Raw genomic sequence first — 15174 nt, forward strand, 5'->3', positions numbered from 1 at the left:
TTCTCTCTCTCTGGAAATGGATAGCATTTTTCATCATGGGTCCTTTGGAATTGTCTTAGATCATTGTCTTGATTAGAAGGACTTCTGAGAGAGACAACACGCAAACAATTAGATAAAAACAAGATTTGGACAGGATAAATTGGGAATGATCAACCTAGGGAAAATACTGAATTTGGGGAGTTGAAGGAAAGGCTTCTTTTGGAAGGTAAGATTTAAGCTACTTAAAGGAAGCTAGGGACACCAGAGATGGAGATCAGAAGAGAGCATTACAGGCATGGAGGTTAGTCAGTGAGGAGATACTGTATCTAGTGTGAAGGATAACAAAGAGGCCAGTATCATTGAATTGCAAAGTAGTGTGATTGTGATGTGACTAAGGAGTAAAAAGACTGGAAAGGTATTGGGGAGGTGGCCAGCAGGTTAAGAATGCCAAGCAGGATTTCATGTTTGATCTTAGAGGTGATAGGGAACCACCATAGAAAAGTGGAAGGGAAGGTGCAGTATAGATTATATTGCTCTAGGGCTTAGCACAGTGCCTGGGGCTTAGTAAACACTTGATAAATACTAGTTGAATGACTAATGGTTCTGAATTTATTTTCTTTCATTTGTACTTTTGTCTTCTATTCTACAACTTGGATAGACTCTTGACACTATTTTCTTAAAGATGTTTTTTGTTTGTTTTATGCCTTTGGATTTTTTCTCTTCATGTTTAGATACTTTTAGGAATCTAAAAGGAGAGGAACTTTTTTTTTAACATACATACATTCTTTCAGGGGAAAAAAAATCAGTTGGTTTTAACACGTGATCAGTTGGTTTTAACACGTGATCAGTTGACAACTGCCTACCATAACAGATACCTTTAATCATTAAAACAGTACCCTCAAGTTCTTCCTTATTAATCCTTAAGTGAAAATATATTCTTACTCTTCTCTATGAAAATTTCTGCTACTAACTTCCCAAAGCAAGAAACTTTAAATTTTCATAAGGGCTCCTAGAAAACGGCTTAGATTATCTCCTTCACCTTAAGCCTTGTTTTCCCAGGTATCTTGAAAAGAAGTTTCCAAACATCTGTGGCCAAATGAATAGTACTGGACCTCTTATTAGCTATGTGATTCTGAGGAAGTCTTAAGAGACATTATGTGTCTAAGCTTGTACAATGAGGAAAATGCTTTCTTCCACCCAGGGCTGTTAGGAGGACCAAAAGAGATCAAAGTCATGATGTGATAAATATCAGACCTCATTTTTATTCTCTTTGTACTTCTATACTGTCATTCAGCAGATTGTACCTAACAGTGTTAATTAATTTCATGCCAATAAAACATGAACAAGACAGTGTTTACAGGGGGCAGTGAGCACTATAGGGATTATATTGTAAATTGGATAAGAAGCAGACTGATGTTCAGAAGAATTAAAGCTGCTAAAAGTCCAAATGATATATTTTGGATCATTGCCATCCATCCAAATTTTTGTCTGAAGTGACTAGCAGGATTATACAGTGAGATTTCATGATGTTGAGGTTTGATTTTGAGGCGTTTCTTGTAGTGAAAGCTAGACTCATCTGTGTTACCCTGAACAAGTTTTAGATCCTTTGAACCTTTGTATCTTCTTCTCTAAAAGAAAGATAATCATCTACTTAACAATATAGGGCTATTGTGATTTAAAAACTAAGCAAAAGAAAAACATTTACCTTAAAGCATTATATAAATATGAGGTATTACTTTAAATAATATATAAATGAAATGGGGCTCTACCTAAATTCTGGGCTCTTGTTTCTTCCTTTTCTGGGCAATTGTCTAAGTAGAACAGGTAACTTTTTCATCACATGAAGGAACAAGGCTAAAATTTATTTCAGGCACCAATTTTAAGAAGAAGATAAATGCAGGTCCTGAAATTACATAAATGATTGAAAGTCCTGAAACCAATAATTGGGCATTTAGGATTTATAGAGATGAAAAATCAATGGAATTCTTTGAGAGTATGAGAAGCTCTTTCTTAGAAAAATAATTTATATTTTTGTGTGTCAGTCATTGATGCTTTACTTAGAGTTAATGTTTTATAGCTGTTGTATTTAAAACAAGTTTAAATACTTTGTTTACTATTCTTGAAAAAAAGTCTAACTTACCAGAACTCATTTTGCTATAAATTATATCTTAATATAATCTCTAAATTTTAAAATTTCATTTTCTTTATTCAGACAATATTTTAGAGTTTCTCAGACATTTTTGGTTCTTTATGAAAATCAGTGTATTATCATCATAGAGATGGATGTACTGGTTGAATTCCCGAAACATATTATGTTTTTTAATTTTTCTAGTTGGCTTGGACACCTTTTCTGGCTGCATTCAGTGTAGGCCTACAGGATTGTGATGATACTGAAGTAGCTTCTCTTTGTCTGGAGGGCATAAGATGTGCAATCAGAATTGCCTGCATTTTCAGCATTCAGGTAAGATGGAATTTAAGAATTGAATATTTTGATATGTTTAGCTTTTGTAGTACGCTGAAAGTGTTATTTATGTCAGTATAGTATATAAGTACAAAAAATCTTGTTTATGTTATCTGAAAATGAATTAAGATTTTTTGGACTTCATTCAGTCAAGTAAAGTTTAAATTAAAATCTCCACTAAGGTTTTTCTGTTGTTTTAGGGATTTCTGATATGTTAAAAAAAATTATAAGACATAATGGAGAATCTAGAGAATGTTTTAAAGAACATTTTCTAAATTTTTGCTACCTACATAATATGACTGGAATATTTTATTTAAAAGTGTTAGAAATTGTACATTTACAAATTATTTTCAAAGTTTCAGATTTTTACTACCTACATAATATGACTGGAATATTTTATTTAAAATTGTTACAAATTTTAACATTTACAGTTATTTTCAAATTTACAAAGTTATTTTCAAATCAACACTTGATAATCTGTATGGGAACATAGCTGTCCTGTGATTAAAAGCAGGCTTTCTGTGTCTTTTTTTAGAAGCTATACTTTTATTCATGTATCTGATATAGAATTTGATCTGAAACAGATATAATATATATACACACATATGTACTTGCATCCACTGGTCCAGAAGTTTTTTTACCCCATTCAACCAATTGCTCAACTAATGTTCTTTCTGTTTCCCTTTTCTTTCACCCAAAGCTTGAAAGAGATGCTTATGTCCAGGCACTAGCAAGATTCACTTTGCTCACAGTGAGTTCAGGAATCACTGAAATGAAGCAGAAGAACATTGATACAATAAAGACACTCATCACAGTAGCTCATACAGATGGAAACTATTTAGGAAATTCATGGCATGAGGTATACATATAATTAGTTTATTGTTATATTTATAATGCATTTTTGTTCTATGTGATGTGTTGGTGCTAAATAGTTAAAACGGTGAATACAGTTGAAATACTTTGGGGAGAACTTATTTTATTTTCAATAAATATTAGATACTATAAAAAGTTATAATATTTTACAGTATAGATTTACTTTTTCTTTTGAAAAATCATTGCTACTCCCATTTCAGTACTTTTAAGGATATTGGTTTGTTGTTTGTTTATTATTAAGATACTGAAATGCATCAGTCAGTTGGAGCTTGCACAACTAATAGGGACTGGAGTGAAGCCGCGCTATATCTCTGGCACTGTCCGAGGCAGAGAAGGCTCTTTCAGTGGAACAAAGGACCAGGCTCCAGATGAGTTTGTAGGTTTGGGACTAGGTGAGAATTTTCTAACTAGGTTTTTTTGGGGGGGAGAAAGGAGGGTTGGGGGATTTGGCTGGGGAGGGAAGATTAAAATTTATTTTTTAACTTCTAACTAAGAGTTACTTTCCAATAGCATTAAAGTATTTTCTGAAGAGTTTTGTGAAATTCTTTGTTACCTTTTTTTGTGTGATGATTCAGGATAATTAAAAAGGGAGAAAAATCTATCTGGTGGGACTATGCCTACGCCCTTCCAGTTTTCATTTGGAAGAATGGTAGAGTTTGGGAGCAAAAGATGCAAATGAAGAGCCATTTGAGTTAGGCAAGAACATGGACTCCTGTCAGAAAGAGGAGGAAACCTAAGAAATTATATGGCTGGGAAGAAACTGAAGGAAAATTGGTTTTGAGGTCCTGGCAACTTGTAATACACAAAAATGATTACCTTATGCCATTTTGAATTGGAACTTTATTTCTTTGGAATTTTCCCTGTCTAATTGTGTGTAACAAAAAAACCCTAAAAAACTGAAGTGGATTTTGTGTTTCTTTAGCAGAGGAGGGGTAGAAAGCAAAAATGCATTCATATTTTATTTAATTTATTTGTTTTTAAATATTATATATATAAATATATATATATTTTACCAGTTGCATGTAATAACAAATTTCCACACAAGTTTTCCTAAGTTACACTATTCAACTTATCTCTCCCTTCCTTCCCTTCCCTTCCCCATCCTGGTCATGGGAGGCAATTCGATCTGGGTTACATACTTATTATCATGCAAAATATATTTCTATATAGTTCATTTTTGTAAGTGAGGAATCTTATAAAACCAAAATCCCAAAGCTTAAACCCAGATAAACAATTAGTATGCTTTCATCTGCATTCTGACTCCAACAGTTCTTTCTCTGGAGGTAGATACTATTCTTTGTCACAGGTCCCTCAGAATTGTCCTGGATCATTGTATTGCTAATAATAACAAAGTCTATGACATTTGATCATTCCACCATATTGCTGTTACTGTGTACAATGTTTTCCTGGATCAGCATGTTTCACTCTGCATCAGTCTGTGAAGGTCTTTCTGAAATCATCCTGTTTCATCATTCCTTATAGCGGAATAGAATTCCATCTCCATCATATGCCACAGTTTGTTCAGCTATTCCATTAATGATGAACATTTCTTTAATTTCCAATTCTTTGCCACCACAAAATGAGCAGCCATAATTTTTTTTTTGTAGAAATAGATCCTTTCCCTTTTTTTTTTTTAATCTCTTCAGGATATAGACCTCATAGTAATATTACCAAAACTGCATTCTTGATCCAAGATTGAATGGATAATTCTTGAGAAGTTATATTCATTTGTGGTAGTAAGGAAACAAGTAATGGGCTATCCTTGGAAATTGAGCCCAAATTCTTAAGAGCCACTGTAACTGGTATGTAAGATCTAGGAATTCCTACTAACAGAGAAGCCATATGCCAACAACTTGCTGATTAGATGTGGGAATCCAAAACAATTTAGACATATACTTAATGACCATTACAAGTTACCTATATGTACTGTGCCTAAAGAATATACTCTTAAATGATTATAAAGATAAGTTATATATAGGAGCTTAGAGAAGACAACAGGCATAAGGATTAATATGTTATTTCTTGTAGATTATGTTCTTAATTGTCTTGTTATAATAAATTATCTTTAAAATATCAGCTGGCATATTGTATTCATTTACCAGTTACATATCAAACACCTACTACTATACCTATGTGGAGAGGAGTAGTCATGATGGTTTTAAAAAAATGTGTACATCCTTAAAGTCTATCCTATAGGAATATCAGTTGAAGAAACTGCACATGTTCTCTAATGTAGAAGAGAAACTAAGAAGACATGCTACTTGTCTTCAAGTATGACATTTAGAAGAGGGAATAGATTTGTTGTTCTTTGCTCAGGGTCAGAACCCTGAGTAGTAAGTAAAAATTGTAAACACGGAAAATATACACTTGGTAAAAGGAAAGGATTCCTTAATTCATTTCCCAAAGATGAAATGGGTTGTCCTAGGATTAAGTGGATTCCTCTCTCCTCCCTTACTAGAGATGTTTAAGCAAAGGGTAGATGACCAATTGTCAGGAATGTTATACAGAAGTGGGATTTTCATTTAGGCATGAATTGAATTAGATGGTCTTTAAGATGCCTCCATATTAATTCTGAAATTATGCAAAATTTTAGAGGGTAAAAATAAGGAATTTGAATCTCATAAAGAATTAGAATTTCATCTTATAGACACCAGGGAACCTGCAGTTGTGGGGAAAAGATTAAGCAAGATATGATGAAAGGTGCTTATTCAGGAAATTCATCTGACAAAAATTCATGCAGGATGGGTTAGAGAAGAATGAAACAAGAGGCCATGAGACAAAAATGCAAAATGGTGGATCCAAAGACTAGAATAGTAACAATAGAAGTGGAAAGACATTTGTACAAACATTTCAAAGAGCAAATCAGTAATGACTTCTTGATTTATCAGTTAGACTAGAAGAAATGAAAGAGAAGGGAAATTAAGGATGACTCCTAAGATTACAAGTTTGGGTAGCTGGGAAATATGTAGTTGCCATTGATGAAAATAGGGAAGTCTTAGAAATAAAGGAAGGTGATAAATTTAATTTTGAAATTGTGAGATTTGAAGTGAAAATAGGACATCCAAATGGGAATAGCAGACTAACTAAACTGAAAAGTCAGGATTAGAGATACAGATTTGGAAATCATCATTGTAAAGGTGTTAATTGAAACCATGAGTCTAGATACTCCTGGGTTTTCTCAATAAATTGAGAGCCATCTTATATTAAATAACTTAGGACTAATTTTATTAGATCGTGGGGTTTATGTTTCAATATAGTTATATTTTGTGGTGCTTAGACTCATATTTTGTATAAAAACCATTTTTCTATTTTTAGCAACAATGTGTATATTTGGCAACCCAAAGACACTGGTACCAATGATGTTTATGGGAGAAAAATAGCTCATAAAACTTTTTTTTTCTAAGCAAGAGAATTGATTCTAGGTATTTATCAATTATAATGATATGCCTTTACTGAACTGTCTCAAAAAATTGAAATGACTGATTAATTTATTTTATGGTAGTTGGAGGAAATGTGGACTGGAAGCAGATAGCAAGTATTCAAGAATCCATTGGAGAAACCAGCTCTCAAAGTGTTGTTGTTGCTGTAGATAGGTAAGGTATTAATTTTATTTCTTTTTTTGGTTTACTACTATTTGAACTACTTAAAAGAGCAAATAGTGTTACTAGAAAGTTTAAATATTTAGAGGAACTTTTAGAATTACCATTAACTTAGTATTTCTTCCAGGTTAGTATCTCTGTGTGTATCTGTATTCATATGTGATTAAATAACCTAATATGCTAATGTATTAAGAGTAGAAACAAGTAAATTTATGGATTTAAAATTGAAGTTTTAGTAAGAAAGCATTGGTCTAGGTTAGTGATGGGCAAACTACCCCACAGGCCAGATGTGGCCCCCTGAAATGTTCTATCCAGCCACAAAACATTATTCCTAATCTGATGAATACAATGAGTAGGATACAATACAATGAAACCTTGAAAGAGTTGCCTTAGAAACAGACTGACAGATGAGCATTTCCTTTCCTTTGGCCCCCCTCTTTAAAAAGTTTGCCCATCACTGGGCTAGGTGAAAGAGAAAATAAATGCTCCTATAAAGTATTTTTTTTATTTTATTGTTTCTTAAGAAGCATTTAATCAATTAACTTTATTGTTATAACTTTTATATACATACACACTATGTTGCATTTCTACACTAGTTGTCTTTCATTTCTTGTTGCCTTAGTACTGGTGTCTTTGAAAACTTTGTTCTTAGACCCCTTCACTTTTCTCCTTAAGTTCTTTCTTTGGGCCATTTTATCCACTCCTCTGGGTTCCATTCCCATCTCTAAGTAAAATATTTATTATGTTGAACCCACTCCTCTGAACATCATCTTGAATTCCTGACTACCTATCAGCTATCTCCATATGAATATACTGTGAACACACTCAAAAACTCATTCATCATTTTGTGCCCAAATTATGTCTTTCCCAGCCTCTTTGTTTGAATGATACCACCATCTTCCTATATAACCAAGAACAAAATCTTGACATCATATTTGACGCTTACTTTTCCTTCACCCACATCCAGTGATTTGCCAAGCCCTGTCTATTCTATTTCTGAAATCTCTTTCCCAATTTTGTCTCTTGTACACTTGAACTCCCACTGCCTATATCCACACAAGACCTTATTGCCTCTTTCCTCAAAAAGTTTTCATCTCTTAATTATTCTCCCTGTTCCCACTCTTTACAGTATTTTTCACTAAATTAACATTCCTACTTCATAGATATAACCTATACATTGGCACTTCCCTGCTTCCAAAATTGTGAGTGATTCTTCCTTACATGCAGGTTGAAATCCAAATTAAAATCCTGACATTAAAGCTCATCTACGCTATGGCTTTAGCCTGTCATTCAGTCATATTTCATCCTGTCCCCTTTTATGCACTCCATTTAAGCCAATATTGATCATTACCTATTCTTAGAATATTTCCTGCATTCTACTTTTATACAATAACTGTTGACTTTTAGAACCCAGAGCCAGAATACATTTACTTCACATTTCCACATTACTGAAGTCTTTCCCTTTAAAAATGAATATAAGTAATGCTTTTGGCAGTAATCTTTGCACCAACTAAAAATGCCTTATCCCTCTTCAAATCTTTCATAACATCTTTTATATTCCTTTCCTTTGTCTTTGTAGCATTCTGATTTGTTTCATGCTTCTTTGTGTATGTGCCTTATCCCTACAACCTGGTGCATTAGATTGTTAGCAGCAGCTTTTCATCTTTGTATCCTCGGTACCTGAAACAATGCCAGTGCATTTATTAAAAATGTTTTCATTGAACCATGCTATTAATGTGAACAGCATTGGAATTCATAGGTAAACTTTAAATACTCATGGATAATTTATGACCTCGAGAATGATTGTTTCTCCCACTCATGCCACTGTACTAACCTTAATAATTTTGATTTTATATATAAGGCGTTTTTCTTGAAACACCTCTGTAAGATAGGTAACATAATCATTTCCTTCTATTTAATAATGAGGAAAATGAGACTGAGATACTTACTCATGGTCATATTTTTTATAAGTCTATATCATGTTATCCATGGAAAAATTACCTTACATTCTGGTGCTCTTTTTCTAGGATTCAAGTACAATACTGGAAGAGAAGAGATATCTCAGAGGGGAGAATTTAGTGGTTTTTAGCTATCAACTCAAGAATAAAAGCTAATTACAAGCATTTCAGAACAAATTAAAAATTAATAAATCATCTTTTTAAATCATCTTTTTTGGCATACAAAATAATTGTGTTAGTTTCATCAGTTAATATTTTGTGAAGTCATACAGTTTCATGTAAGATACCTGTTGTGTTTTATTAATTTACTATTATTCAACAACATAATCTTATTACATACTCCACTTGGATGTTACTCTAAATAGGGTGCTGCTCCTGGAGTCAGGGAGACTGCTTTTCCTGAGTTCAAATTTGGCTTCAGATACTCAATTTGGCTTTGTAACCCTGGGCAAATCTCTTAACCCCGTTGGTCTCAGTTTCCTTATTTGCAAAATGAGCTAGAGAAGGAAAAGACAACCACTCAAGAAAACTCCAAATGGGGTGATAAAAAGTCAGACATGCCTGGAAACAACTCAACAACAATAACAACATGTACTCCACTGTCAGAATATAAAACATATTGGAAACTGAGTAATGTCTAAGATTTAGTTGTTCTATAAACAATATGAGTAATGGAAATATTACTTTACCAAATGCTTAGTGTGCTTTTTATTTTTTTAAAACTGTATTTTTAAAGAGTCAGAAGTCCAGGTTTTTATGAGTATCTTAATCATGGATTTTTCTTCCTCTTCTCCACTTGCCTGCCAGAATATTTACGGGGTCTACAAGGCTTGATGGAAATGCTATTGGTAAGTATGTAAAATTACTGTCACATTTACAAATTGGCCTTTTGATTTAAAAAGTTTGAGGTAACAATTTCAATCTATATTTGCTTTACAGTGGATTTTGTCCGTTGGCTTTGTGCTGTGTCTATGGATGAATTGCTTTCTACTACACATCCTCGAATGTTTAGTCTGCAGAAGATAGTAGAAATATCTTATTATAACATGGGAAGAATAAGATTACAGTGGTCTAGAATTTGGGAAGTCATTGGAGACCATTTTAATAAGGTATCTGACTAATTATTATACACATGTCATTTATAAATTGTAGCCTCACTATAGCATTGAAAGAACTGCTTTCTTGAAGATTATTCCAATAGAATACTAACTTAGCTTAGAGATTCTACCAAACTCAAAAGGGTTTGAGTATAGGCATGACTATCCTAGCTAAGTTTGGGGATACTCCCCCAAATTTAGACAGTTGGTCATAATTTTGCATGAAAGAAATAAAATGACCTTGATTCTGTGAGTTCCTAGTATTAGTCACATAATCTTCCTGGGCTTCAGGTTTGTTTTTTTTTTTTTTTTAATTATAAAATGAAAATTTGGTTATATATAGCCTTTGGCTTTACATCTATAATCTTTTTACTTGCCAGTAGTAGCAGAAAATGGAGCAAAGGAAGCTAAGAATAAAATAGTTCTTAGACTTTCTACAAACACTAACTATTGGTACTCTAAACATACAGTATTTGTTCGGAGACCAATAAGAAAATGAATCATGTCTATGTCAGCATTCAATTAGCAGATTCAAATTCAATCAACAAACATTAAGCACCTCCTGTGTGCCAGGCATTGTGCTAGTCCTGGGGGATATAAATACAAAGAAAGAACCAATTTCTGCCCTGAAAGAGTATGCATTCTTTGGGGGTAGGGGTGGGGGACCAGGGAAGGGAGAGGGGGAGGAAGAGATAAAGTTTATTGACAAAATAAATGTTCTTGACTTGTCTAATCAGAAAGTGACATTTAAAACTAAAAAAATCAGGCTACTCAGGATAGTTGGGAAGTTGTGTAATTCTCAAAACTCAGCTCCTTCTAGATATTTTGGGGTTTTTTTGACAGCAAATATTAAAGTTGTATCACAAATTGATATACAGTGATCCCTCACCTATTGTGAGAGTTACATTCCAAAGACCCCTATTATAGGGTGAAAATTTGAGAAGTAGTGACATTATATTTATTTTATTATTCTTTGATGGTAAGCATCTTCCTCTGGCTCTTGGGTTCATTGGCAGAAGCCTTAGAAGGTGCAGAATGTTTGGGTGGCATAGGACTTGAAATAAATTCAAACTTTTATGAAAACTTCACAAAAACACACCACTGCAGAGCAACACTACGCTCAGCAATCAGGCGTTGATGTGAAGTAAATGAGGAGAGATGCAAAACATATGGGCACAGTACAGGAGAGCAAACAGACCAGAGTTCCAGTTCCTGAGCCAATCAGTGTCCAAGATACAGAACACAGTGCTATGGTTGGTTGCCTTTCATTCCATCAACCAATAGCATGCATGTACAATCTCAGGTTGGCAAATTTGCACAGGCGTCAGTGGTACTGCCATTGTGTACAGTATGGTATTCATCTGCAGAATCCCACTATATAGCAAAAACGCCACAATACAGAATTAGATTTTAAAAAACTGCGATACAGTGAAGCCATTATAAGTAAACCTCGATATAGTGATGGATGACTGTATGTTGCTTATACACGGTGGGCCAAAGGGAGGTGTGAAGAATGCATGCTACATACATAAACAGAAAGAAAAGAAAGTACAGAATTGAGAGTTGAGATTCATTTTCAGACCCCTGAAGAATAATTTTAAGATTCTAATCTTTTTTTTTAAATACCAGCTTGGTGCCTTCTACCTTATTTGACAACTTTTAGATTTAAAATTAGTCAATTAATTTGTTTTGGATCTGTTCCATCACTGGGTATCAACATTTTTAACATAGACATTGAATCCATAATAATCCCTCTAACAATGTGTAACAAAGCAGCATTCTATAATTTAGAGTCATAGATATAGTTGCCTGAGGACACTGAGAAGTTAAGTGACTACTTCAGAGTCTCCCAGTCAGTATATCCCATTTTCTATACTTGTTCCCAAGTCTTACTGATAAACTAGGACTTTCATCTACCACATCATTTTCTTCTTTGATATTATGTCTTTAAATTTTATGGCTTTGGGACTAGAAGAGATCTCAGTTCATTGACTCCAACACCATAATATTTTTTTACCAATTACATGTAATAAATTTCCACACAAGCCTTTCCTAAGTTACATGATTGAACTTATCTCCTTCCCTCCCTTCATTTCCCCCTCCCAGTGCTGACAGGCAATTTGATCTGGGTTACACATGTATTATCAATGAGCATGCATTTTAATAGAGGATAAAATATGTATAACTATTTACAAATGTATAAATAGAAGAGAAAACATATATATGTGCATGTAGAATAATGAATAAGTGTAGAGTGGTTAAATACAAGGCATTTAGCTCATATTCCAGTGGTGGATACAAGTATATTTTAAAATATTGGTCAGTCAGTAAATATCTAAGTGCTTATTATATCCCAGATACTGTGTGCTAAGTGCTAGAGATACAAAGAAAGGCAAAAGACAGTCCTTATTCTCAAGAAGCTCACAGTCTCATAGGGAAAAACAATGTGCAAACAATTGTGTACCAACAGACTATATACAGGATATATAAGAAATTTATCTATAGAGGAAAGACACTGGAATGAAACAGTATTTGGAAAGACTTACTGTAGAAAATGAGATTTTAGTTATGACTTGAAGGAATCCAAGGAAGCCAAGAGACAGAGATGAAGAGAACATTCCATATTTGGAGGACAACCATGAAAATGCCCAGAGTCAGAAGATTGAGTGTCTTCTTTAAGGAGCAGCAAGGAAAATATTGTCACTAAATCAGAGTATGTGGTAAGGTGTAAGGTATAAAAAACAGGGAGAGGCAGAGTTAGGTTCCAAAATGCTATGAATGCCAAACACAGAGAATAGAGGGGAGAGACAGTCAGACCTGTGCTTTAGAAAAATCACTTTCATGGCTGAATGGTGGATAGACTGGAGCAGAGAAAGATTTGTGGCAAATAGACCCACCAACTATAGTGCCAGGCTATTGCAGAAGTCCAGATATGAGATGAGAGTTTGCATGAAAGTGGTAGTTGTAGCAGAGAAGGGAAAGGATGTATTTGAGAGATACTACAAAGATGAAAATAGGCCTTAGCAACAGATGGAATGTGTGGGGATTAAGAAGAAGTGAGGAGTCAAAGGATTAAGGAAAGAGGAAGAGAATAAACATTTATGCAGTATGTACTATGTGCTAAATACTGTGCTAAGTGCTTTAGAAATATTGTGTCATTGGATCCCTTCAACAACCCTGAAAAGTTGATGCTGGTATTATCTTCATTGTACAACTGGGAAAATTGAGGCAGTTAAAAAATTTGTCTCCAATTACACAACTAGTAAGTGTGTGAAGTTAGATTTGAAATTAGGTCTTCTTGACTCAGGACCCAGTGCACTATCCATTGCATTGCATAGCTGTCTCATATGACACCTATGTTATATATGCCCAGGAAACTAAGAAAATGGTAGTGCCCTTCATAGTGATAGGGAAGCTTGAAAGAGGGGAAATTTTGAGAGCAGTAGATAGGTAGCGAGTTCAGTTTTGGACATGTCTAATTTAAAATACCCATAGGACATCCAATTTGAGGTGTTCAGCAAAGAGTTTAGTGCTGGAGAAGTTGATTTAGATCATTAGTACAGAGATGATCATTTAGTCCATGGAACCTTATGAAATCACCAAATGAAATAGTATATTGTATAAATAGAAAGCTAATAAATACATAGATGAATACACAAAGTATTTTATTGTAAGGTAGTTTGAAAGGGAGAATATCTTGAGGTGAACAGGAAATGCTTCTTGTAAAAGATGGTGGTTGAAACTGAAAGCAAGAGAGACTCTGCTAGGCAAAGAATTGAATGCATTCCAGATATGTGGGCTAGTCAGAGAAGATACAAGATGGGATCTGAATGCGAATCAAAGCAAACCATTCTTCACTTCATTTTCTTTTCTTTTTTTTTTTTTCTTTTTCTTTGGATGGCAAGCTTATACAAAGTAACTTTTATTCAGTGATATTTTTCTTAGATTCATCCTAACTCTGACTCTGCAAACAGATGATACATATAACACATACACACACACAAACGTGTGACCTTTTTTCTGTGAATAATATCATTATAAAATATTAAAGCACACTCTGAGTGATATACTTATGATTCCACATAACAGTCTTTTGACCAATATATTTGTACTTTGAAAAATGAGCAGTTTTAGTGGCAATTAGGTAGCCCAGTGAATAGAATGGTAGTCCTGGAGTCGGGACTGATCTGTCCTCAGACATTTCCTACCTGTATGACCTTGAGCAAGTCTTAAACTTAATTGTCTATCTCTCTTTTGCCTTAGAATTGATCCTAAATCAGTAGGTGTGAGTTTGGGTTTGGGTTTTTTTTTTAACGTACAGGTTTTTATAACTTAGGTAGAATAACATTCACTTCCAAATATATAGAATCCTAGGTAGGTACAGTAGGACCTTCTTATCTCCAGTTTCACTTTCTGTGGTTTTAGTTATCCCCTAGTCAACCAAGAAGTGCCTGATGGACCCTAGAACAGTGATCTGCCCCCTACAGGGGTCTCTTCTGCTTTCACATTCACTTTTTTTAGGTGTTGGGTTTTTTTGTTTTTTTTTGAGATGAGACAGACCACTGCAGTGGGAGGTCCCATGCTTCTAGCTTGACCCCAAGTAATTGAAACAGCCTCCACACGCCATGCTTTAAGGTCAGAGTAACTGAAACCATGGACAGACCTCTTGCTCTTTGGGTTGACCACAACTATGGAAACAGAAACCTCATAAGGGAGCCCTATTGTTATTGTTTGGCCTTTGTATAAAATTCATGTTTTTTAATATATATGGTTTTCTTATCTATTCTTAAATAAGATTTCAAATAATCTTTAGAATCATACCTGGTTTTTTTACTGAATAACAATAGATAGTTTCGAAGAGCCTGCTCTTCACTCAGGGGGGTCTCTGGAGGTGGGATGGTGTGACGAAAATGAAATGAAAACGAGCCAGAATGCAAGTGGAATTGCAGAGGCTGTTCTCTGATGCCATCTGCTGATTTTTATTTTTATACCCTTTTTTCTTTATGATTTCATACAAGTTTTGATTTTCCCATACATTCAAAATCACATATTAACTTTTGAAATATATGATTGGCATTTACTAATTATCTTACTGTGATTAAACAAAGAAGCAAGCTTGTCAAAAATTATTCATTATGGAATGGCTTAGTTGGAACTTAATTATTTTCAGCCATCCGTAAGGTACAAGAACATCATTTTCTAGCTAA

The 15174-nt window shown here is 34.1% G+C and overlaps 1 protein-coding gene across 1 annotated transcript in view; it reads left to right on the plus strand.

Annotated features, from left to right (window-relative positions):
* Positions 1-15174, plus strand: part of ARFGEF1 (ADP ribosylation factor guanine nucleotide exchange factor 1) — a 163508-nt gene that overhangs the window by 104934 nt on the left and 43400 nt on the right. The window contains exons 20-25 of the mRNA XM_044665941.1: positions 2312-2440; positions 3141-3299; positions 3555-3705; positions 6816-6906; positions 9678-9718; positions 9810-9979. Of these exons, the coding sequence (XP_044521876.1) occupies positions 2312-2440; positions 3141-3299; positions 3555-3705; positions 6816-6906; positions 9678-9718; positions 9810-9979 (741 nt within the window). The remainder of the gene's footprint in view (positions 1-2311; positions 2441-3140; positions 3300-3554; positions 3706-6815; positions 6907-9677; positions 9719-9809; positions 9980-15174) is intronic.

Source organism: Gracilinanus agilis, chromosome 1 (genome assembly GCF_016433145.1).
Source record: "Gracilinanus agilis isolate LMUSP501 chromosome 1, AgileGrace, whole genome shotgun sequence".
Taxonomy (NCBI): domain Eukaryota; kingdom Metazoa; phylum Chordata; class Mammalia; order Didelphimorphia; family Didelphidae; genus Gracilinanus; species Gracilinanus agilis.